General features: G+C 45.4%; 1 protein-coding gene across 2 annotated transcripts; it reads right to left on the bottom strand.

The window, feature by feature from the left end:
• Positions 1–561: 561 nt before the first annotated feature.
• On the bottom strand, positions 562–22,117 carry ERLIN2 (ER lipid raft associated 2). 2 transcript variants are annotated; one of them, XM_074981797.1, is made up of 12 exons: positions 22,091–22,117; positions 20,773–20,894; positions 19,459–19,540; positions 18,447–18,493; positions 16,630–16,691; positions 15,277–15,402; positions 11,435–11,508; positions 11,089–11,147; positions 9,626–9,717; positions 8,600–8,689; positions 5,195–5,274; positions 562–3,904 (listed from the first exon to the last, which is right to left on the bottom strand). In XM_074981797.1, exons 2-12 carry the CDS (start codon positions 20,877–20,879, stop codon positions 3,722–3,724), a joined length of 1,002 nt encoding a protein of 333 aa, XP_074837898.1. In that variant the 5' UTR covers positions 20,880–20,894; positions 22,091–22,117; the 3' UTR covers positions 562–3,721. The 2 variants fall into 2 exon arrangements, with proteins under 2 accessions (XP_074837898.1, XP_074837899.1); XM_074981798.1 differs by lacking the exon at positions 22,091–22,117 and adding an exon at positions 21,835–22,078.
• Positions 22,118–23,096: the final 979 nt, after the last annotated feature.

Raw genomic sequence — 23,096 nt, 5'->3', positions numbered from 1 at the left:
GGTTAGGAGTGGTTGCCCAAGGGTCCTCAAAAAGTTATTAAATGCACCCTGGGTTCACTAAGTCTCCAAAGTTTTCCAGACTTGAGTTGCTGGTGCTCGTATCTGATCAAAGGAGACTGGAAGCATCTCAGTGCAAGGACATGAGGCTGGTTGGAGTAGTTAAGGGAGCCTAAAGGAATTCCCATTTAGGATTTAGACACCCCACTGGCCTCAGCTCCTGTGACAACCCCACTCTATCAATGCACATCTAAAATGAAGACCTGCCACACAATACCCTGAACCAAAATACTTGCTTGGTGATGCAAGACAACTGTCTTCCCCTCTTCTGACATGAAGAACAACGATACTGCTTATACTCTGTCTGGTTAAAGATACAAAAACCCCATGGGAATGAACAAAATTATTCCCCCCACCCCCAACTCTTCCAGACCCTACAAATGTGTCACTGGCATCCAATGATTATAATGTGAGTCAAGTCACTCTACACATGGGTAAAGGCAGCATGTCACAGTGTGCTGCTCTGCTCTGCACACAGCTGCCTCAACCGTCCCAAAAAACAAGCAGTCCTACAGCACCTTAAAGACTAAACACATTTATTAGGTAATGAGCTTTCATGGGTAAGACCCACTTTTTCAGATTACTGTCCCAGTAAAGCTGAGTGACCAGAATAGATCTTCTTTCTCCTCCAACCCCTCAGGACAGCCCTTTTCGTTCATGTACACACTCACGTGAATTCAAACTCATTCATGCTTGAAAAAGTAGGAAAGCTACAAGTGAAAAACATCTTATTCAGTCATTATAACAAAGAGCTAAATAAAAAGGCTTTTTTGATTCCAACCCATCACTTCCCCAGCTTGCACATGTCAGATCTTACCCTGCCCATAGAGTTGTTTTCATACCTCAATCATGGATTCCCAAATATCACCACTCACATACTCCTTGTATTCCCTTCGTTAAACAAGTGGATTTAGACAGTCAAATGTTCATTGAAAATCTGCATGCAGGAAATGGAGAAAAGAAGACCTTGCTGACATCTTGTCACTATACTCGCAAAGAAGAGATGGAATAAAAAGTCAAAATAGAGTAGCACATTGGCTCTGGAATGCAAAAGAGGTTAGATATATAAAGTAATGGAGAATCTGTGTCAGATGCCAATGCTGGATTCAGTCTAGTAGAGAAAGTCATGGTATCAGCTTTACTCTAACGTATGCTTCCCCCCAACCCCTAATTATAAGACACCACTTTTATCTCACAAATTGCAGCAACTAAGGACATGTCTACAGTGCAGCAGGCAGTGAGCTTCCCAGCCCAAACAGACTCATGCTAGCTCAGATAAATGTACCAATGTGCAGACAGGGAGGATCTGACAGCCTGAGCTGCCACTTAATAGTCTACAATGTTCACCCTGGTATTTTTTACAGCACTAGCAGAACCCGAGCTAGCACAAGTCTCCCAGCTAGGCCGGGAAGCAAACCTGCTGTTGCAGTACAGAAGTACCTTAAGTGATTAACCCAGTGGAATAATTAGGCTGCAAGGTGGTCTTAAAAACAATTGTGTTTTAAATTAACTTTGTGCTAATACTGGCCACTATTTTTTCTGTGTTCTGTCTCATTCTTTTATAATGAATTTTATGGTAAAAAAATCTAAGACCTATTTATTACATGATCATTTTACATGTTATATAAAGATGTTCAGTACGCTTTGGCTTGGGTTTTTTTTTTTTGGTTTTTTTTTTTTTGTTTTTTGTTTTTTGTTTTTTGCTAGGAAAAGATGTTTGATTAAAAACTGAGCATTTATTACAAAATGAGAATCTTCACCAAGAAAAGACAATCTTGAACAAATGAGACCACGCTCAGTATAAAGTTCAACCCCATCTCTCTTCCTGTTCTCTATGCATAATCCTAACTGCAAATGCTAGTAATGGGAGAGCTGGGGTAGTGATCATATATACTACTGCAGTGTTGTCTAGTGTACATAGGCCTGGAGTCTGAAATTAAGATATAATCTTCAGGTTTTCCAGTAAGTAAAAAAATATATATAGGAAGAGATAAAGACTTTTCTTATACCACAAATAGATTTATCTCTTTCTCATGCAGGAACTGGTGGCAGCTTTCATTTTATATTTTTGAGTACAGGTAAAACACTAGTCATTCAAGCTGTGAAAATATAAAAGAAAACTAATGTGAAAAATATTCGAGGCAGCAGAAATTCATCACATTTCTATCTGACTGGGGCTGTCTTGTTACAAAACACCCAGACAGGTTTAGTGCACTGAAGAGTTTAGCACACTAATACTAATGGTAGTACGTGGCAGGATATGGAACAACAGTTACAAATGAAATAAGCTGGCCACTGTTTGCACTTAGGCTGCAGCCACCATGTAGCAGCATGTAGGTTGCAAAATAAAGACTGATTAATAAACAGGCTTTCCTGCCAAGTGGGAGGAGATGGCCTGGTGGGGGAACAGATGTTTTCTCCTGCCCTGAATTATGCTAAGCCCTTTATTTTCCCCCAGTTGATTTTGCATATATATATAATACATCATAAAAATCTATGGACTCTTCACAGCTGCATATTTGAAGACAAAAACAAACTGAATTGCACCTTAATGGATCATATATATTACAGCCTCATTCTGGGGTGGGGGAAGGGAAACAGAGAAATTGTTCTCTCAATTGTCTAAAGACAACGGGACACCTGTCTCTCCCTGTGACCGTACAATACTGTTTTGTATGCCCTGGTAAACATTAAATCAAAATGCCTACACCAGGTCTAAATTAGCCACTCACTTTAACAACTCTGAATATTCTCTTCCAAATAGCTTATGGCAGCCACTGAACCATGGTGAGCCATTTCAAATGTAGGCCCCTATCCTACAGACACATATGCAGGTGATAAGTCAACGGGAATGCTCACTTGTGCTCAGTTACTCACCTGCAAAAGTATTTGCAAGATGCGGGTCTGAGTGATTCATCATTTTTGTAAGGCGCCATATGTTTGCATCCTTGGAGATCAATGTCCCAGCCAGCCAGAGCAAAGGAGCAGGGTGTACTCTCACTGACCCATCAAAGCACCTCAGCCCTGACCTGGGAGCACTGACTTTCTAGATGGAGACATACAGAATTTAGAACCTCCTTATCCCTCTACAAAATATGGACAATGGAAAACACTGAGCACAGGACTTGCGAAATTACCAAGCTCTGCCACCACATCTGTGCTGCCTTGCTCAAGCTGGGATATTGTAGTGTACAGACATCCTATCACCTCTCTCTTTTTTGTAGGGCTCAAATAACGTACTGGGAATCGCTAAAAAAAGAAACTCTAGCTTCCAGCAGCAAAGAAAAGCATTGCCTCTCCGTTTCCAATTGCTACAAGTGCTCAAGCAAACTCAAACTTCCATTTAATCAACCTAACCACAGAACAAATCATCTGGATGGCAATTCGCAGGATTCTCCTCCTGCTCCAGAACAAAGAGGGAAGGAGTCAAGATACTGGGCAAAGACGAACCTGGATGTTGAGCAGTAACCAAAAAATGGCCTATGAATATCAAAATATTGGTCTATAATCTGATTTCTAGACAAAAGTTTGAGGGAATTAAGTCTGGCTCATCTTCTTCAGCACAGTGAAAAAAAATCAAAAGGGGAAACCAACTTCTCAGGGTGTTTCATTTGTTACCAAATAAATAAAAATTTTGCAAGGTCATTAGTGTTATAAAATGGTTTCACAAATCCTCAGCAGCAGTGGCCCAATTCTCTTCTCTCATCTCGTCCACCAGCCCCTCTGTGGGCTTGCTCCCTGTGTGGTCCATGAACATGTTGGGAATATCTTTGCCAAAATAGATTTTGCTGTTTGATGCAATTGCTTTGTATTTCATCAGCTGCAAGTACTCAGGAGTCAGTTTTAGCTGCATGAAGAGAAAACAGATCATCAGGAGCAGCCCAGATTTGCTAACTAACAAACTTTTGTTGAGATCATATAAGGTACCATTTTTCCTCAGAGTGCTAGTGTACCTGGTGGACACCCTAAGACATGAATACTCATCCTTAATCTATTTAAAGCATCAGCAACAAAAACAATATTCTCTTTGGAGAACTATTGGCAATGATACCTCTAACTCTTCACCCAAGAGTTTTGTCCATTTCACCTTCTCCAGCTTGCTGCTCCCCAGCAGTTTCATGGCTCTGTTAGATCGATGAATTTGATGAGTAACAGCAGTGTGATTTTTGAGCAGGTTTGTGATAGCATCTTCTCATGGGATTTTTCATTTTAGTGTAGTTCCCAGGGCTGGGGATGAAATGCACTGGTCCTTGGCATGTAGTACCCAGAGGCACTGAGACCTCATCTGGGGTGAGTGAAGTCTCTGCTCTACATTAGGAAAGAGAAGACTAAGAGGGATACAATAGAGGTCTATAAAATCTTGTCTCCTTGAGAGAGGATGCTGTGAAGACCAGGATTTTACAGAGTTCAAGAAAGAGCTAGATAATTTCATGGCAGATAGGTACATCAGTACCTATTAGCCAGGATGGCAGGAATGGTGTCCTAGCCTCTGTTTGCCAGAAGCTGGTAACAGGCGATGGATCACTTGATGCTCACCCATTCACTCCCTCTGGGGCACCTGGCATTAGCCACTGTCAGAAGACAGAATTCTCGCCTAGGTGGACCTTTGGTCTAACCCAGGCTGGCTGTTTTTATGTTCTGCATCCTCTAGGGGACTTCCCTCTCATGAAGTAAGTTTGCCAGGCAGCGCATAATTAGTTAAATGTTTCTGATTGCAGCACATAGGGAATCACAATGAAATGCTGCTGCTCCAGCTCTCTTTAGAAAGGGACTCTTGGTCTCAGCAGCATTTAACAGAGCTGCCTCCACAGAGCATAAGCTAATACATTTGGGCTTCCTCTGAACAGATACATATTTACAAAAAAGGACAAAGTCCCATTCTAGTCTCATGATCAACACTCCGCATTAGTATTTTGGCGACATTTCCTCTGGAGAACACTGCTCAAGCGGTGCCCACCTCAGTCTGGCCAGATTTTCAGTAATCACATTCATTGTGTACACACAGCAGGGAGTCATCATCACAGTTGGCTTTCTTTTTTAAAAAAGAACTAACTATAAGCTCTTTGGTCCATGGACCAGCCACTTGCTCTGTTTGTACAGCGCCTAGCGCAATAGGACCTGGCTCAGGACAACGTACCTTGTTAGCCTCTGCTATCTTCATGGCTGTGTAGCATTCAGCATCAGCTTTTGCCTTCTCCCTCGCAAGGAATGCACCATCTGGAAGGAGAATCATGGCAGCTATTTAACAAAAGAGCCTATGCAGCTGCTGTGACTGGTTACAACATTGTGTTCCACATTCGACTCATCCAGATATTTACAGGAGCATCCACATTTTACCAGGGTATTACCACCACTTCTGAACTATGGGTGGCACGCCTGGGGAGAGAAATGAGCCCAAAGTCTCTCCCACACCTGAAACAGACTGGGATGCTCGTACACCAACACTCCTGCAGCATGAGGGGCACGTGACCAATCTCTTAACCCTCCTCAAAAATCAGTCATCTCTCAGGAAAAAAATCACAGAAGCTGTCTCACTGCAGAACAGCATGCAGCAACCCCGCACACCCCTTCTGGACAGGAAATAAACACCCCCACCCAAACCGAAGCCACAGCGGGAGTTTTAGACTGTGAATGTAATTAGCCAACTCAACTTAGGCCAGGATGTTGGGGTTAATATCCCCAATTCTTGTGTAAACTCAGGCTGTGGGATGGTCTCTTAGTTGTAGCATTTTCCAGGATTTCTACAGTTGGGAAAACAAAGGGTTTGATCTTGCAAGGTGCTGAGTGCTCACATCTTAGAGAAGCACCACCTTTCAGAATTCAGTAGGGATACAAGATGAAATATTTCATAAAAATCACATCAAGATACAAAAACTTCCCCACTGCCTGCTGCACGCTTCCTTTTCCTGGACTTTTGGTGGGTAGCCATAATTAAACATTTATGCTACAAGGGAGCAGCCTGCAAGCCACGCTTAGCTGTGCAGTCCACTATGTTCCCTGGATATTCAGTGCCTGCTTTAGGGCACCCAAATCAGTGAGCCACCCTGGTCCCCAAATCAGATTTGGGAAAGTTCATCTGGATCCTATTTGAAACAAGCAGCTGGATAAACCACCCTTTTATCTCCACCAATCAGAAGAATGGTCACATTGAAAATTACCAGCAGCAGTTGGAAGGCTGTGAAGCCAGGCTTCGCTCCATTCGACCAACTAACGAGAACAGCTCTGCTGCTGCAGGGAGAGCAGCTGGAGAGGCCAAGGCAGGGCAGAAATCCCCTGCATGTAGACACATGGGCCTCTGCCTGCTATGGAGCTGGAGTGACAGCCCGGCACCTGGTGACATGCATTCATAAGCAACTAAATCTATTGTAGTTCTGCTGGGAACTTCTTAATGAGAAGCTGCTGATCTGTAAAACTCTAATTGGCTCCTCAGTGGGCTTCTGCAAAGCTTGACAGAGCCTATAATGAACATAATTGGAAATAGGGCCTTGCAGGCCTGAGTCAGAGGCACAGAGCACTTTCCTTGTCCTGGAATGTGCCTGACACCAGGCACTGCATGGGGGAGAAAGCCCTCAGCTCCTCTAAAGCACCTACAAAAACACTCAGAAACATCACCCTGGAAAAGAAAAAATCATCCGGGGGGAGGCATAATTAGCAAGGGAATTCTTGCATTCCCGCCCCGAGTCAATACTGGTCCCTGTCAGAAGCAAACAGGAGTTCCAGACAGGTGTGAATAACGCAGGAATCCATGACAGGAGAAGACAGAATATAGGGCATGTTTACTGTTGACAGTGCTTAAAGGAGAAACACTCCCTTATTTAGCCTAGGGACCCCTACATCTCCTCTCTAAGACACACACTGCTTTAATGTGATCTGGAGAGCTACAAGGCACTCCTTGGCTTCACTCAGAACTGGACAAACACAGGAGACAGGTTTGGCCACCCTTTGTTTTATCCCCCTTTTGATTAGACCAAAACTCTAGCACTACAGTTACCAAAATCTCCTTATTTCAGACAACTTCAGAAGAGTCACAGGGCAGATGTAAACCAGCATGGAACAGTATGTGTGTCACTAGTGTTCTGAACGAAGGTTTAGGACAGTCCTGCTTCTGGGAGATGCTCTGCCTGTGAGTCTCACACACTGCAGTGGTGATAACAAATCTCTTTGGGAAGAGAGGGAGTCTGTGAAGCTGGCTCCTGCAATGCTGTTGGGAATCACAAGGCCTGTCTTGTGCACTGCAGCAACAAGAGGCTCCAAGTTTGTCCGTGGCTCTCCAACTTTGGTACATGTGCCAGAGCAAACACGTCCTACTATTCAGTCCCTCCAAGAGCCCCAGTGTGAAACAAGGGGCAACAGGGTGGAAATGAGCAAGTAGCAGGGGTGAAAGTAACTTAAATTTCTTACAAGCAAAGTTTAGGGAAGTGGGCAGGATTCAGGGCAGAAGGTTGTTGTGGGGTTGCAACAGGACAGTACTTGTATGAAATTTAAAGAGTGGGGTGGAGTGGAGGGGGCTGGTGCTCAGGACACGGGATAGGGATGTGTGGGGGTGAAGGAGTCAGGGCAGGGGCTTGGGATGCAGGAGTCAGGACTAGGGTGAGAAGGAGGGGTCATGGCAGAGGGCTGTGATGTGGGGGTGCAGGAGTCAGGGTTGGAAGCGTGAGGAGGGGCTCAAGACAAAGCTAGGTATGCGGGGTGTGCGAATCAGGGCAGGAGGCTGGAGATGTGGAAGGAGTCGGGGGCAAGGTGACATTTAGAGAGGACAGGGGGCTGAAGTCCTCCCCCAGAGATCTATGCCAGGGTGCTGCTTGCTCACTCTTGCCTCTCCTGACACCACCAGTAAGTGAGGGGGAAGCGCATGGAGTGGGACAATCACTTCTTTGGCCCCCACCTCCCCAGTCAGGAGGGAGAGAAGCGCAGGCATGTTGCGTACTTTTCCCTTGCTCCGACAACAGTTGGAAGGGAAGAGCAAGCAGGATCCTAGTATGAATCTTGAGGAGGCTCCAGCCCCCAGAGCCTCCCTAAACCGAGTACAGTAGCCGGTGGGGGGACTTGGACAATTCCAGACTGGTATGGGGGCACACCCCCAGACAGCTCCTTTAATTTGCTTGTCTGCCTGCTGCTTAGTGTGGCAGCCTGCACAAGAGCTGTGGGAGCCTGGCTGGAAGTGCACTGTGTCCCCTCCTGCAGCAGTGCACCCCAATGCCAGCTGGCTCCTTGTTGGAGCAACGCATTACCTTACTGCCACTGCTGGCAAGCCGATGGATCAGTTTTAAAATCTGCAATGCATTTTGGGGTTCACACGAAAGGTAAATGCATCAGCAACACTCAGAGGTTCAACAAGTGAGGCCTCGATGGGGTTTCAGTCATGCTGTGTTTAGACTTTGGCTGAGTCACAGGCTCGTTCCATGCCTCAGTTTACCAAGAGAAACAGGGACCCTAACTTATAGCAGCATTGTGAAGACTACTAAAAATATCAGTGTTGTTATTAGAAATCTTCTGATAGGCAACCCAAAGGAATTTGTTTTTTGGAAAAGTTGTTGCTCACCTTCTATCTCTGAAATTTTCTTTTCCGTCTCTTTTTCCATCACCTTCTGACCATATGTTATTTCAGCCACTTGGGCAATTTTTTCTGCCTCTGCATTGGAAAAGAAAACATCTTGATGCCCAAAGATTTATGACCAGAACTTCTTTCCCACACCTGCACTCCTCTGGCAAAGCCAATCCTTATAGGGTAGATCTACACTGCAACTGGAAGCGTAGACACATGCACCAGCTCACCTGGGTACCAAGAGCACCAGGTGAAGTCACCAGGGTGCTGGCATATATACCTGGGTGCCTGTGCTGCCCTGCTTCACAGTTATTGGTACCCCAGATGGCTAGATTAAAGCCAGATTAGATTAGGTGTGTTTACACATGCTGCAAACGTTCCTGGGAGCCACACTGCAAGAAGGCATACCCATGTGGGTCAGAGTCACATCAAGGGATGTTTGTAGGCAAACCACAGGAAAAACACCTAAGAAGTCCAGAGCTGGGCAGGAGGCTTTATACAAGCAATAGATAGCTATCAATCAAAAAGAAAATATGACATGACTTCAGAACCCTTTTGGTTAGCTACAAGTTAGAAAGCAGTTTAAAAAACTCATAGCAGCACCCCAAATTAGGGGGAACTCATTTTAAAACAGAGTCACAGGAACATGTGACTGCACATTTAATTTAAGCACCGATTTTTACAGTAGAGAAATTTATAAAGAATCCTGTTTATGCATTCACTGGTGCAGTTACGGTTGTCACTGTGCTTGCTGTTGACAGACTCTGGACAGAACCAGCTAGGCTAGAAATGTGCTTTCTCTCCTTCTCTAATCTTTGATCCCTGCTCCTTCCCACTTCACGGTGACAATGTTAACCCAGTTTACGGTCACCTTATTTAAAATTTCTTAGAGCTACAGGCAGCTGCTCTTAGGAGACCCAATCCTGGCACATGGGCTGCATGGACTTCCAGAGACACCCCCGGGCCCCGCATGCATGGAAAGGTTCCCAACCAGCCCAATCTAGGGGAGACACATATACAGACCAATAAGGGCCTTCTTCCTCTCCGTCTCTGCTTCCTTCTCCACAACCTTCTGCTTCTGTGCTGCAATCAGCAGCTTTGTCTTTTCGCTCTCCCTAGTGAACCAGAACAAACCAGGTGTAGAACTGCAGCTGCTGCATAGGACAAGAGCTCTCATCCTCCTGAGGAGTCAGTCACCCCATCCATGTTTGCCCCACTGCAACCCACATGCATGGTACTGGGCAGATTCTCTGTCTGGAGCACATTTTCAGGGACAGGCAGTGGAAAGAACAATGCACACACACCCCACCCCCCTTGCTAATGTCACAGACAAACACCTCACTCCTTTTTTCTCACCCAATGAAGAGCCCTCTGCTCTCCCACAACAACAAAATGCTATCTGTGTGCGCAGAGTTCGCAATGTGAACTGCCATCCTTTGCTGGGTGAACCTGACCTGCTCCAGCAAGTACATCATCCGTCAGAGGAGGGCAGTTTGTAGAGGACATAAGCACTAGATACAAGGAAACATGCATATAAAGCTACGGTTTGTGCTGGTATCAAGTTATTAAAATAGGAACATAAAGCAGGAAGTGAAATTACATATAAAACCTTGGTCTGCAACACAACCATAGCTGTAAACGTTTTCCCTTTCTCACTTGGAAACTGCCTTCCCATTTTTAAGTAAATAACTTGAGGGCCTTGGTGGGATTAAACACTACCGTTTTATTTAGGAAAATGACTCCCTGTGCTTTATGTCTCTAAATCCTCTTCTCCATTATTTCAAAAACAGTTCACAGAGCAGAAGTCAGGCCTGACGAACTAGCCACTCTCCAAAGTACAGTGCACATCATGCTGCAGTTATAACGACAGATGTGACTAAAAATCAGCTGATTGCAGAAATAAGGAATTTCCATATTGTGGTTCCATCACTCACAAGGTACCTAGACCTCTGGGGCTAGGGACACAGGCTTAGGAGAGGACTGGAGGAGAAAAGAAGCCTCTTTCTGATTACACTGTTTGGTGGCAGAGTGCTCAGAGAGTCTTTCTGAATGGTCAGCGCAAGAGAGGCTGCTGGCTCAGAAAGTGTTGAAACAACAGGATCAAGTGTTGTTAAAACAAGTAATTTCAAACCTTTGTGATGTCGTCAGCCTGTTGTATCACCAATTTCTTCACTGTCATCCAATCAGCAGGAACATGGGTACAATTTATCCACTGAAGGCACAGTGCCAAGGTCAACAGGCCCCCAGATGAATGATTTTTGCCACCCAAATGCACACACAAAATACAGAAAAACCTTCACAAGGGCAGAGGCATGCCTGCATGTTGCCAGTCCCATTGCTTGGGCCTCCCACCCGGCGCAATAAAGCTGCATGAGGCTAAAAGTGTGTGCCAGTTAGACGGCATGGAGATCATAGCATGCTACAAAAACATCAGCCTGGCTGACAAAGTCACTCTGGTAACACAGACTAAAGGCCCAGGCACTCACATGAGCTCATAATTCCGCCGAATCGTTTCTGGAATGTTTGGCTTTGTAACTCGGACAGCCTGGAAAGACAGCAAATGGGAGAAGTTAGACAAAGAGCCAATACGCCATGGGCAAACAAAACAATGGCAACAAATTTAGGAGACTAAAAAAATGGGCCAAAGAGTAATTAGGTGTTTGGAGGAACTCAGCAGAGAGGCTATCCTGCAGAACAATTTTCCAGAAATGACCCACCACTCTCCATCCCTGCCCAGAATTGCACACACAATCTTGTAAGTATTTCTGTATCTGACATGCCTGTCCTCCCTGCAGCCAGCAGCCTATACAGCCCATGTGGGACCCTGATTACCTGTATAATGAGTCCAGGAGCCATGGTGGTCAGGTCCTGCTGTAAAGCCAGCTTAAGGTTTTCATCAATCTGATCTGATATAAAAAAAAGTGAGATGTGGTTAAAGAACCCAAAGAAGTTTGGCTCTCAGATCATCTGTGGAGTTATTCAGGATAAGCTTTGATTTAGCTCTCTTGAGCCGTGTCTACACGTGCACGCTACTTCGAAGTAGCGGCACTAACTTCGAAATAGCACCCGTCACGGCTACACGTGCCGGGCGCTATTTCGAAGTTAACTTCGACGTTAGGCGGCGAGACGTCAAAGTCGCTAACCCCATCAGGGGATAGGAATAGCGCCCTACTTCGACGTTCAACGTCGAAGTAGGGACCGTGTAGTCGTTGCGCATCCCGCAACTTCGAAATAGCGGGGTCCGCCATGGCGACCATCAGCTGAGGGGTTGAGAGACGCTCTCTCTCGAGCCCCTGCGGGGCTCTATGGTCACCGTGGGCAGCAGCCCTTAGCCCAGGGCTTCTGGCTGCTGCTGCGGCAGCTGGGGATCCATGCTGCAGGCACAGGGTCTGCAACCAGTTGTCAGCTCTGTGTATTTTGTGTTGTTTAGTGCAACTGTGTCTGGGAGGGGCCCTTTAAGGGAGCGGCTTGCTGTTGAGTCCGCCCTGTGACCCTGTCTGCAGCTGTGCCTGGCACCCTTATTTCGATGTGTGCTACTTTGGCATGTAGACATTCCCTCGCAGCGCCTATTTCGATGTGGTGCCGCGCAACGTCGAAGTTGAACATCGACATTGCCAGCCCTGGAGGATGTGTAGACGTTATTCATCGAAATAGCCTATTTCGATGTTGCTACATCGAAACAAGCTATTTCGATGTAGGCTTCACGTGTAGACGTAGCCTTGGAGATGGAACACCAGTTGAAGTTAGATACACAAAGGCTACATGACCTACTGGGGAAAATCAACAGCCACCTGTGTGTTTTGTTTTAACAAAATCCCAGTCTTCAGCCAGGTCCTCAGTAAATCAGGTATGATTTAAAAGTGCAGGATGAACCCAAGCAAAATTAGATCGAATCACAAAACAAGATGCAAGTCCAGACCAAACTGGTGAGGATGCTGGGCATATTCTCTCTGGAGCACATTTTTAGAGGAAGGGAGGGTGAAAGATGGATTGTCTATCATGATTACGAACTTGCACCAACAATATTTACTAAAGAAGGGTATTCACAAACTCTTGCCACCTTCCACAATCCAGTAATAGATCTTTGGGATTTATGGACCCTGGAGGCTCTCTCAAAACACATGTTCTTGGGAATAAATGGCAATTACTCAGACAACTTGGAGTATCGCAAGGGATAAATGGGATTGGATGTTTTTCCACTCTTCCTGCCAAACCATGAGAAGGACTATTACACCCAGGACATCAAATCAACAGTGACTTCAAGGGACTTCACCTCTCTCTGAGCACTGAGCCAGTGTCCTCTTACATGATCAGGTGGGTGTACACCACTTGGCAAATATCCTGCAATGTCAGGCTATCTGGGTCCTTCATGTCTTCTATTTTGAAGTTTGTAAGGGTCTCTCTGTTAGACGAACTCAGGGATGCCACAAGCCTCCAGTAAGTACTGAAGAAAACCCCATCACCACCAGCATTAGATGCAGGTGTATACGCAAATCTTGGCTATTTTAATGAACATTCCCCAACAATATTGTTCCTGGAGCACTCCCAGCAATTTAAAAAATGTCCAAGCCAGGCCTTGATCTACCCAGGGCTACATGTGTGCCAGTAAGACACAGAATATGGAAAAGAGAGAAAGGGGAAAGGTCGTATTTATTAGTTTAGTAGGCTGGACACATTTTCCTCTGCAAATCCAATTGGCTCAGTGGAGAAGAATTAACTTCAGTGTAGCTGGGGAATTTCAAAAGGAAATAAAGAATTCAAAGTCTTGCTTCAATGAAAACACAAAAGAAGGTTGTGTGTTCCCTTGGGGCTTGCTGAGAGATTCAATAAGAAAATAAAAATTTAACAGCGCTGAAAGTGATCCAGGCTCACTCCCTCTGTTATTAGCTTTGTCCCAGTTTGGGTATCTGCAATTCACATTCAAAACACACATCAGCCAGGAGTTTAGGAAACAGCTGTTATCAGTTTCCTGCACCTGCCTCCAGATGTGGAAGCAGGGACTCATGACATACATTTGTTTCTGTCTGAGCAGGATGCTTTTTGGCTGCAGAGCAAGAAATGGGGTGCAGCCCACTGACTACAATCAGGAAGGAGTGAGTATAAATTTATACCAATTTTTCCTTCAGTGCAAACCAGTTTATTTCAGTGTCTTTTCAGCTTCTGTAGCCAGAAGCTGCTGATAAAATCTGGAGACATTTATGGTGAAGAATCATTACACTTTCTGATAATTCCCCTCCTGTTTCTCTATAGAACCCAATGCTACAGTTTGTAACAGTGCACTGTCAATACCCGGCTATCAAAGCTTCCTAGGAAATACAATTCAGACACAATAGTTAATGATTAGCAATCATCACACATTCCAATCGGAGTATAGATCATGGAGTCCCTAGGACAAACATGCAGGGTGCTCTGCAAATGCCACACAGTGAGATTATGCCTCTGGTGTGCACCCTGCTGCCAATCACTCCAACGCCAAAGTAGTATTGCAAAAACATTCTCACAATGTGAAAAGAAAAATTAATCCTGAGAAAAATCCAAAGAATTTAGAAAGGATGAAAGAAATTTTGTCTGTCCCTCTACTTTCAGAGCACTCTTCTGCAAACAGGTTTGCCTAGTCTCTGCACAGTCTAGTTTTAAGATAACCTGCAGGAATGGAGGATCATGCGTTTCTTCTAAAGACATCCCCGTGTCCTCACAATATCCACATGGCGTGCATAGATAGTAAGGTAATAGCTGCTTTAGCTGAACTGAGACATGAGCTCACCATACATCATTTTACTTGCCCTGAACAATTAACATTTCTTGACAGGTGACTAAGCTCTCATTTATAGATTTTGTGATGGCAAAGGCAGGTGAATGGCCTTGTGCCTTGGCTAATAAATTTCTCATTACTGTTGTGCAAGGATTAGCTAAACAGACACATCTGCCTGATACAGCTTCCATACCGCTGGTGAGCAACCTGTGAGCGCATCAGGCTTCTATGCATGGCCAATGAGAGATTTTGTTTAGCACTGTCCCCATGAACGGTTACCAGATTCCATCTGCATAATTTTTTTCCTTGCAGTATTATTAAAGTGATACGCACATAAAGTGAAATGTGAGCTGACTGCACACACGGACTGTGACAGCCATGAGCTCCCTCTGCATCCAATCAAAGTGCTGCCTCAGTTCAATCGACAGGCCCACAGTTCTAGGTACACAAATGCAGTTAGCAAAACTACCCGACCCTGGGACACTGTCTTGGTTACGACAATCTCGTGGCCCACTGAGATGAAGGAGATATCCACCCATGTGGCCCATTCGCTAGCTTAGGTTGCCCATCACTGTTCCACACCTTTCCTAGGACTATCAGCTGTTCTGTTTGCGTCCAGGGTTGGTTCAGTTTAATTACACTTACACATGCCTTATACATCTGGCTCCATGTGTAACTATAACTCATTAAACTGAACCAGCCCTGGTCATAAACAGAACTGTGACTGGAGCGATCTCATCAGAATCCCATCAGCTCTGGAGAGGGGCCTTGGAGGCATTCTCTGATTATGCACTAATAGGTTTTATGTGGTGGCAGCAGAAAACCTTGCTGTAGGAACAGATGTTGTTAGGTTCAGGTGAATGTGACAGCTCACTTGTAATGGTTACAGATACCCAGACAGAGGAGAATGGGGGGAGCTCACCGAACAGCTCAATGTAGACCTCCTGAAGTGTGTGAACACTGCAGAACTGGTTCAACTCATGGTGAATCTTGTTGAAGATGAGTGCTTTGTCATAGTCAGCTGTGTAGTTCTTCACGATGTCATACACTGGAGAGAAGGGGAGAGGCTTGCATTAGAAGAACAGGGTGGCAGTGGTCTTGAGTTGAGCCCCCCCGGATACATGCAATGGCAGTGTGACACATCTGCACGAGTCACCGCAGGTGTCTCCCTGCCAGGGCCCAGGGCCTTGCCATTAGCAGGTGAACATAATGGAAAGAAGTTCCCCGAACAGCAGAAGCATACGAAGCTCATTTATTTTGACAGGGAAGTTTAATTATTGATGCTAATACTTCATAATGTACTAACCAATGTTCTGTCACATATTTTGTAAACACAATGAAGTCTTAGTAACACCAGACCTTTCTACAGCATCTGCTATGAAATCTTTGCTGAGAAGCGGTGAGACACGGATTATGTGCCTGAACAATACGGTATGTGGATTAGTGAGTCTGGGCATGTGCCTAGCAATCTGTGAGGCTCCCAGAGCACGAGGAAGCCCCAAGGCCCAAAGCTGTACGTGGATTTACTATTAATCTGCGGGATCTAAACTAGCCTGGGTCTGTCTGACGCTCCATGAATTTTTATGGTCCCACCAGTGTATTCACAAGCAGAGAGGTTTGCCCTGAGGTTCTTGGTCCACATATCCCCTCATGCCACTCTTCTCCAATGTACTAGATAGCAGCTGCACTCCACTCCAGAGGTGGCTGCATTTCAGCGGGACTCTGTATACATCAGGCTGTGACATATTTTGTGAGAAAGATGCTCAATCCGTAGCTCAAGTGCCAATCCCCTGACTGGATGCTGTATCCCTTTCTCGCTTCCTTTGTCTTTTTAGCTTGTAAGCTCTCCATGACAGTGTCCAGCACAAAAAACTGGCATTCATAAAGGCTACTATAATATAAACAATAATAATCTGATAGGTATTATTGATATTGCAATTAAATGATTCTAGAAAAATTAGCATCAGTCGTTGAAACAAGAACATGAAAATAATGATAAAACACAGAGAAATACTAGTAAAACTAGTTCTGTATTTTAAATTTAATTTTAAATGTTTAAATCCAAGAAGCAGAGGGGTTTGGGAGGTAGTGCTGAATTTCTATGGCTGGTCCTTCCTCCAAAATCAATCACTAAACAGGTACATATTATCTCTCCACCCCAGGCTGCATGAGCAGGAATGGAAGGAGCTTTCTGAAAGAAAAAGCCATGCTAATGCTCCAATGCTCAGATGAGACAGTCCTTCATACTGCAGACACATTGCTAGAGATAACTCACCAGCACCTTGGATGAGGAAATTCACCACCTCGATCCTGTCAAAATAAATCATCACTCCCCCACTGTTTAAGAAAGAGAAGAAAAAAAAGAGGATGCATATTCCAGTCTAACATTGAGAACCAAATAAAGCTGTTCAGCCACATAGTCAGGAACCGGGGTGGGTGTAAGACGTACGCACTACTGGCTCTACTAGAACAAGCCACTGTTTATTCATAAATATTCAGCTCTTAAAGGAGACAACAATGGGAGACAGAGAACAGTGCTCTCAGCAACACCACCCTGCACCTGACCCCATTCATAAAAGCAAAGTCTTATTGCACAATTTGCTACAGGCTAAAGTGCTCTCTGATCATGCAACTGTCACACGTGGTGTCAGAAGGGACCAGCCACCAAGACAGCTCCCTCTAGCGGACTGAAAGGTGCATGCCACCACCTTCTGTAACAGTCCCTTACTGTGGTGTACCTGCACTCACAGCAAACCCAAGTGGAAGATCTCAGGGGAAACTAAACAACAATAGCCCAGTTTACTCTGGGTTTAGCTGTTTGGGTAAGCTAGGCATAACAGTTTGGGAGGAGAAAGTCTCATTGACTCTCATGACTTCACATGAGTTAGTTATCCTCCTTGTGCCTCTATTTCTCTCTGCTTCACAGAGAGCATGCGCTGCTCAGTATTTTAGACGCAGGGATGGACAGCGCTATGGAAAGGATTAAACTGGGAAAAGGCTCTGAAGCCAAATGTACTTCAGTCTAGCCCACTTGAAATCTAAGTAGGCCAAGAACCACCCCATGGAGACTGAGTCCCCCTCTGAAGCCTAGAGAGTAGAGTAGAGACACTCAAAGGACATTCATATCCTGAAGTGGGCAGGGTAGTGCCCTGTCACCTTCCCTAAAGTTCCACAGTGGGAAGTCACAGTCACCTTATACTTGACATGCTGCAGAAGCCCCACCAGCCTTAACTGCATGTTGGAGGCTCTGAAACAGCATGATCCCTGCCTGCCCTATGTATGGCCCTGCCCCAGTCAGCATAGTATCTTCAGGCTGTGGTGGGCTAGTGTAGACTCTTAGCAGAGGGAAGCAGTAGTCACCATAACCTACACCTGAGGGACTTTCTGCTGGCAGCCGTACATTCTGGTTTATGGTAGATATCATCACTTTTTACCAGGGATGACTCAAACCTATAGATTTTAAGAGAACTGGCCATTTCGAAGTTTACTAATGAAGTGCTGAAACACATATTCAGCGCCTCATTAGAATGCCGGCAGCCGCGGCACTTCAAAATTGATGCAGCTCATCCAGATGGGGCTCCTTTTCGAAAGGACCCCAGCAACTTTGAACTCCCCTTATTCCTATCTGCTGTTAGCCTATCCTCTTATTCCTATCTGCTGTTAGGAATAGGAGGAGTTCAAAGTTGCCGGGGTCCTTTCGAGAAGGAGCCCCGTCTGGACGAGCTGTGCTGAGGCTGCCAGCATTCCAATGAGGCGCTGAATATGTATTTCAGCACTTCATTAATAAACTTTGAAATGGCCATTTGCACAGCCATTTCGAAGTTGTGGGCTAGTGTAGACATGGCCACTAAGAACAAATTAACACATACCAAACATGCTGCTAAAATAAGGCACTCAATTTTAAAGCATGTCACAGCATCCTGAAAATATAGGATCCAGTTCAGGGGCAGAGCACGAAGGCATCTGACCAGCCTGCTAACAGAGGGCAAAGTGCATTCAGATACACTAAGCTGTAATTCAGCCAGGGGAGAAACCAAGAAGAAAAACTGGTGTAACTTGATTGTTGTGCTAGGTGCTGGTCTGATAACTCACCTGGTACCACAAGGAACATTTTTCACCTCATCTGTCTGCAATGTAGTCTAGAGAGAGAGAGAGCATAAAGATTGAGTTAAGAGCCAGTCTGCTTATAGCACAAGAGTTATGCAGTTCCTTTGGTTTTCAACATATTTTCTGCCAAGTTACAGAGTAACATTTCTCAGATTCCTCATTCTATCACCCTTTGTTCTGGAATAGCCTGGGAAACTGGAAAAAAATCAGAACTAAATCTGTTTCTATTGATTCTTCTACCATTTTCTGTCCAGCACTTGTCAGCTCTAGGGATAAACTGCAAAGCCACTTGTCCAAAGGTTGCTCAACAGAAAGACTGCATCACCGAGTGTGTTCGCCAGTGATCTGAGCACCAGTTTATAGGACCGGATCCAAGTCCCCACTTCAGAATATTTATTTCCCTGCTTGAAAGAAAAACTGAGGAAGAGAAAAAAGATGGGGACAAGAAAGATAAACCATCATAAGCAAAATATAATGGGGAAAAAGCCCAGAAAGTTCAGAGCAGGCCTGGAACAACTCCAGTGATGGAAACCTTGCAGCAGTCTGTTGTATCTAACTGAGGTTAGAGCAGAAAGAACTACAAAAGAGAGAAGGTAATGCAAAGGTCATTTACAGTGCAGGGTTCCTATGTCCCCTTTGCTCTTGGGAAAAACAGCCCCATGCAGATATCCAGCATAAGCCTTCTGAACTCACAGGGCTTTAAGCTGGACTTAAGCAGGGCCTATGCCATGCTCTGGCCCTCTGCACATGGGGCATTTTCACCTTTTGTGCAGCTAGAATCTGACCGACTCTAACTGAGTTCAATGAACATTGGATCAGGCTCATACTGAGCATAAAGGTCTGCCCCACTGCTGCCTACACTCTCCTCCATCAGCCTCCTGAAAGTATCAACAACATCACAGACTGTTGCCGTGGAAAAGACTGTGTTGTCCGACTACAGCATTCTCTGATCAACTTGGTGGGAAAACACCAGTTTAAACACATAAATGAAAAATACCTGCACTGATTTGTAGGAAGTTATGAATGGGAGCATAAGGTGAAAGCCAGGTCCACTGGTGGAAGTCAGCAATGCACCACCTCTGCAGGCAAAGAAACAAAGAGAAGGATGGTACACAGTTTATTCACAAGTATCCACAGATACTTTGACTATAGGAAGGTGCAAAAGACATTCAAGAGCAGAAACACTGAAAAGGTAAATAAGCAAGCTGTCTTGTCACTTCTAAACATGGACTGATATCTGCATTTGTCACCTGTGTTTGGACACTGTTCTCCTTCAAGTTCACTCTCCTGTTTTCTGTGGTTCTGAGGCTTGGTTTTGCTTTTTTCACAAGACACATTTAATTGCCACTTAGGATATGAAAAGTCACAGCTAGCTGAGAGTCAGAAACAGCTTTATGATTGGGGATTTTAAAACCTTTTCAAAATTATTACTAAAACAGAGAAAAAGCACCTTAGCAATTAATGAATCCTAATGACACAAGTAACCCCAAAGCAGATGAAGCACCTGATGGACTAAACATACCTTAATGCTAGACAGTTGATAATCAGTGCCATGGCTTTTGGAGCTTCCATCTCCAGGTCACTGTTTCAAATTCAGCACAGGTTCATAGTACTCAAAAGCTGTTACACACAACAGCTGTTCATTAGTCTTTGAGGCATGAGTTAGTGTGAGGGCCCTCAATCGAGTGAAAACTTCCTGTTATACTTGTAATTAATCAGCCCCCTTTTTGGCAGGTTCAGCAGAGGTTCTAAAGGTTGAATAAGCCATGGAGTCTGTATTACTCTCACACAGATAAGGTCCCTCTGGGTCAGGGCATATGTTTTTAGCAGGAAAGTTGGCATTGCCCATGCTGTATCTTATCTGAGGATTAACAGAGAACTTAAATGCTCATGGCTGTCAGGTCTGCACCTTCCACCAATGTCTCTCACCACAGTCAGTCCCTCCTCTGCCAGCCAGTCAGCCAGCACCAATATGTGAACTTCTGTTTCTCTCCTAACATAGCCGATAACATGAAAGCTGCTACCCTTATTCCAGTATCAAGGTTATGGGACATCATCAACTCTTCCAGTGAAAACACAGAAGCTTAAATTTAGACTTTACATCCAGATGAAGACCACAAGTTATTGCATATTAATGTAAAATCACTGATAGTTTCTAAGACTGCCTGTGCATCTTCTGCCACCAATTTGGAATCTCAAACTTCACCCTTCCCCAACTTCATCCCACTTTGACACAATATTGATGAGGAAGCCACTGGATAGTAGTTTCAAAACAACATGATTCAAACAATATTCCAAATGCATGTCTTACCTATAATAAACACCAATATGTCCTTCTTCAATTTTGTGTATGGCAGAGAAGAGAGCTGCAGCTAGAAAACTAACAGACAGTGCTGCTATCGCACCTAGTTGGGCCATCCCTGAGAGCAAGGCCTGGGGAAAGAAAATGTAGAGCATATGCAATCAGAGACTAAGGTGAACTGAGAAATGTTTAAGTGTACTTCACCTAACACTAACACCAGATCCAACAGTAACTATATTTCCAACAGAGGCTCTCCAAATGCTTCAGAAAACTTATGCCCCTCAGGTATCCTCAGGGGATAGGTTTTACTCCCATTTTATAAAGAGGGAAGCTGAGGCAGAGAACTGGGCCCTTTGTCACAAAGTGAATCTTTAGTAGAGCTGGGAACTGAATTCAAAAGTTCTGTCTGCTGCTCTATGCAGTAGGCAACATTTCAGCTTCCTCTCTCTCTCTCCTGCTCTCTTTGCATTTCAATTTACTAAAAATATTAGTTTTAAGACACTCCCTTCTAGTGCATTTGGGGCCTAGTTAAAGGAACCAGAAAGCCTAGTGCAACTTCCACCTGAAATTATTAGCATTTTCCATGCTCAGTCTCCACAGAGTTAAAAGCTGTCCTGCTACAGTGGCAACATGCACAAGTGGACTAGAGGTCACTTGGCATGCACTGTTTGTTTGACGTGGGCGCGTTAACCCCAAGAATTACATGGGTGCTTTCAACAGGAGAGAATGCCTCTTGCAATCCTTTTGCAATTACACAGGTCTTCTGCTACCAATTTAGGATTGCACACTTCATCTGTAGCCCCAGACACCTGGTCCCCCAAATGAAACAATGTGTGCAACTCCACTACTGTAATTGTGACCTGCACCCATGGAACAATACTTGAATATTATCTGAAAACACGCCATGAATTCACTATTTGTAAATTTCAGGAAGAGCACACGTGCGAAAGCACATGTTCCTGCTGTGAGTGCAGGGGACTGGACTCGATGACCTCTCGAGGTCCCTTCTACTCTCCACCCCTGTAAGCTGCACCCTTCCCAAACTGCTCCTGTACTCAGACTGGAACTGACCCCGAGGCAGGGACCTTGGCTGTCTTTCCACCTCCGCCTGGCCCCGGGGCGGGACAAGCCCTGCCCGAGGGAAACCCCAGCGGCCAAGGAGCCTTCACCCCGGGGCAGGGAGCGAGCCCCGAGCAGACGAGGGGCCCCAGCCCGGGAGAGGAGCTGGGGACCGAGTCCTAGTCTTGGGAGGGGGGCACTCCGCAGGAGTAGGGACCCGGGGAACGGGGAGGACTAGAGAGCCAAGAGAGAAAGGTCCCGCACTCACCGCCGACTGCCACGACTTCCGGGTGCGTCGCCGTCGTGCTAACGCAAATGTCGTCATCAACGAGCGCCCGCCCCGAGTCCTACCGTTCTGGCGACGGCCCCGCCAGGGGGAGCTAAAGCCTCACTCCCCTGCCTTCTGCAGTGTGGGGTCAGTAAGTGGCGCCCGCCTGGGTCCTGTCCTTGGCTGCTACAGGAACCTACTAGTGGAGACCTGGACTCCTGGTTCCTCACGCCGACCCACCGTGTAGCCCAGGACTTGTGTTTCCCCAGTTTTACTCACTGTGTAGGCCTGGACTCCAGGGTCCATTTCCTGGCTCCCATTGCCAACCTACTGTGTTGCCCAGGACTCTTGAGTCCTATTCCTGGTTGCTACACCAACTCATCTTATAGCCCTACACTGACCCACCATATAGCCCCAGACTCCTGGCTCCATTTCTTCGTTCCCACACCAAACCACTGTGTTGCCCATGACTCCTGGGTCCTGTTCTGGGACCCCATACCTACCCGCAATGTAGTTCCAAAGTTCTGGGACTCAATACCTGGCTCTGATGCTCACTTGCCACGTTGCTGTCAGTTTGCCATGGTTGTGTGCATCTTTCCCCAACCACCTCACCTCTGTAGCCCATGTGTCCTGGGTTCCGTACTCAGCCTTGCTGATATTTGGCATTGCAGAACCAGCTAGCAGCCCAGATGCCTGCAAGTTGATGGAAATTGTCACTCTGGAAATAGACAACATGGGTAAGGTAATACCCTGTATTGGACTAGCTTCTGGGTGAGTGACAAACTTTCAAGCTCTTTGGGTAGGCCAAAAGCTTGTCTCATTCATCAATAGAAAATGGTCCAATAGAAGCTCTTACCTTACAACAATGCTGCAAATAACTCTTGAAATACAGTTTTCAGCTTTCTGAAAGGAACCAGAGCTCTGCTGCTTCCCTTTTTATCTATTACCCACACCACATGACAACTGCACAGATTTCTGTTGGGGAACTAGAATTAACCACTCACAC

This window comes from Carettochelys insculpta, chromosome 31 (assembly GCF_033958435.1).
Source record: "Carettochelys insculpta isolate YL-2023 chromosome 31, ASM3395843v1, whole genome shotgun sequence".
Taxonomy (NCBI): domain Eukaryota; kingdom Metazoa; phylum Chordata; order Testudines; family Carettochelyidae; genus Carettochelys; species Carettochelys insculpta.
Note: the sequence above shows the minus strand (reverse complement) of the source record. Positions and strands in the feature narration are given on the sequence as shown.